This window comes from Plectrocnemia conspersa, unplaced genomic scaffold (genome assembly GCF_051122295.1).
Source record: "Plectrocnemia conspersa isolate PC_06_02 unplaced genomic scaffold, ASM5112229v1 ptg000006l, whole genome shotgun sequence".
Lineage (NCBI taxonomy): Eukaryota > Metazoa > Arthropoda > Insecta > Trichoptera > Polycentropodidae > Plectrocnemia > Plectrocnemia conspersa.
The window spans coordinates 2,406,703-2,409,070 of NW_028277170.1; the positions used below are offsets into that span (position 1 = coordinate 2,406,703).

The window sequence follows — 2,368 nt, forward strand, 5'->3', positions numbered from 1 at the left end:
GTGGAACAGAGCATCATCAGCTGGTTGCTCCTCAAACCGAGTTGAGCAGACCCTGGTGTAGTGCTGGACAACTCTGGGTCGCTCCTTGCATTGACGAGTTGAGCTGACCCAGTGACAGTGACAGTGCCAGTGACAGAGACAGTGCAGTGGAAAAAGGATTTTCATTGGAAAGTGGGAAAGCCCTGGATTTTCATAGATTTTTCCGAGCTTTTCCGACATTTGGTTGGTCCCAGGGGTTTTTCCGTTTTCCCGGGTTTTCCGGTTTTTCCGGGAGAATTTTCCGGGCGGGTCGGCTAGCCCACGGAGGGAGGTTCGGGTACCGGGGTTTTCCGTTGTTTTTCCGGTGTTCAAGTGAGTTTTTCCGAGTTTTTCCGGGTAAATCGAGATGGAGGAACTTGCACGAATGCGAAAGGCGATCACCGAACTTGACCTATTTATTAAGAAAAAGCCAAATGTGCATAATCCCATAAAGGAGGGCGTAACTGAGGTCAAGAGCGCACTCATCGCCCTTGAAACAGCAATCAAACGAGCTGGCCTTCCGGTGGTGACGATGAGCGAAACACCAGCAGGGACAGTTGAAACTCCAATTGCGGCTGCCGCGACACCTGCGGCCATCGCGACATCCGCGGCATCCGCGTCATCGGCGGCCATCGCGTCATCTGCGGCCGCTGAGCTTCCAGCAGCTACCGCACACTACGCGACAACTACTCCTGCAGCTACCGCTCCCCTCGCGGTTGACACATTTGCGGGGTTTACATCAGCGGAAGTGTCGACTCGCGCCTCCGATTGGCAGCAAGTGAAGAATGGAAGCAGAGGGGGAAAAAACCAGAAGATGATGGCGCCGAGAAGCTCAGCCTCGGCGAAGGCCGACCCGGCAAGGAAGCCGGCGGCGAAGAAAACAATGACCCCACCTACGAGAAACACGGCCGCGACGAAGAAAGAGGGCACCCTTCAGACGAAGAGTGTCGCAACCGGCCCTCGAAACGAGGCGATCGCGGTGAAGACGGGCTCCCTGTCCTACGCGGACGCGATCCGCGCCATCAGGAAGGGAGTGTCCAATCCGGAAGTAACGAAGGAAGTCCGCAGGATAAGGCAAACGAGGAACGGGGATGTCCTCCTAGAAATGGAGCGAGGATCTCAGAAGACGGAGGAGCTTCTGACCTCGATCAAGGAGACACTAGGAGAGAACATGCAGGTTCGCCGACTTGTGCCTCAGATGCGCATCGTCCTCCGAGACCTCGACGGAGGAACGGTCAAGGAGGAAGTCGTCGAGGCCATTCGAGCCTCAGCAGAGGAAGCGACCGACATGAAGGTCTCGCTGAAGCCGGCCTACGGAGGAACCCAGACGGCAACTGTCATATTGAACAGAACAGCAGCCGCCTCGCTGCTGGCACTGGGGAGGGTTCGCGTCGGTTGGATACACAGCCGAGTTCGAGCTGCTCAGAAACAGGAGGAGCGCTGCTTCAGGTGTCTCGGCATGGGCCACATCGCGGCCAACTGCACGGACCACAACGACCGGAGCAAGGAATGCTTCCGTTGCGGCCTCGAAGGCCACAAAGCAGCAACCTGCACCGTCAAAATCTACAGCACAGCAGAGAGGAAACGGCAGACTCAGGCGTAATCCGTGTACTACAGATAAATCTGAATGAGTGCAGAGCGGCGCAGGACCTGATGCTGCACACGACCAACGAGCGAAATGAAGACGTTGTGTTGATCTCTGAGCAGTACCGGGACGGCCAGCACAGGTGGTACTCTGCGGCGGGGTGCAGGAGTGCAGTCTACGTGCCGTCAGTGCGGCTGAGGGAGACATCAGTTGGGGCGGCAGGCGGCAGAGGCTTCGTCTGGGTTGAGGTCGGGAACATACGACTGTACAGCTGTTATTACTCCCCGAACTCGCCCTTAGACGCCTTCACAACAGACTTGTCCCGGCTCGCGGACGACATATCCTCCTCCAGTCTGCCAGTTGTCGTCGCCGGGGACTTCAACGCCAAGGCGCCGGAGTGGGGCTCCAACAAAACGGACCGCCGCGGAAATTTGCTCGCGGAAATGGCCTCTCAGCTGAACTTGCACGCGGCCAACAGAGGAAATACGCCCACTTTCAGAAGAGGAAATACGCCCACTCTGTTTTGGACGTAACTTTTACAAGTGCGTCTATCGCTCATCGCGTCGCTGGGTGGCGCGTCCTGGAAGAAGTGCACTCGGCGAGTGATCATATGTACGTCGAGTTCGTGCTGACGCTACAAGACGCACGTCCGAGACCGCCACTGTCACAGAGTGGATGGGCGGTGCATAAGCTGGATGTCGAACTCTTCGATGAGGAGGTCGCAGCGAGAAGAGGTGCAGTGATCGAGACCGCACTGAGCGAAGC

The 2,368-nt window shown here is 57.2% G+C and overlaps 1 protein-coding gene across 1 annotated transcript; it reads left to right on the forward strand.

Annotated features, from left to right (window-relative positions):
• The first annotated feature begins 1,671 nt into the window (after positions 1–1,671).
• Positions 1,672–2,136, forward strand: LOC148234037 (uncharacterized). The gene has a single exon (XM_088188368.1). The coding sequence runs from the start codon at positions 1,672–1,674 to the stop codon at positions 2,134–2,136; it is 465 nt and encodes a 154-aa protein (XP_088044494.1).
• The last annotated feature ends 232 nt before the right edge of the window (positions 2,137–2,368 follow it).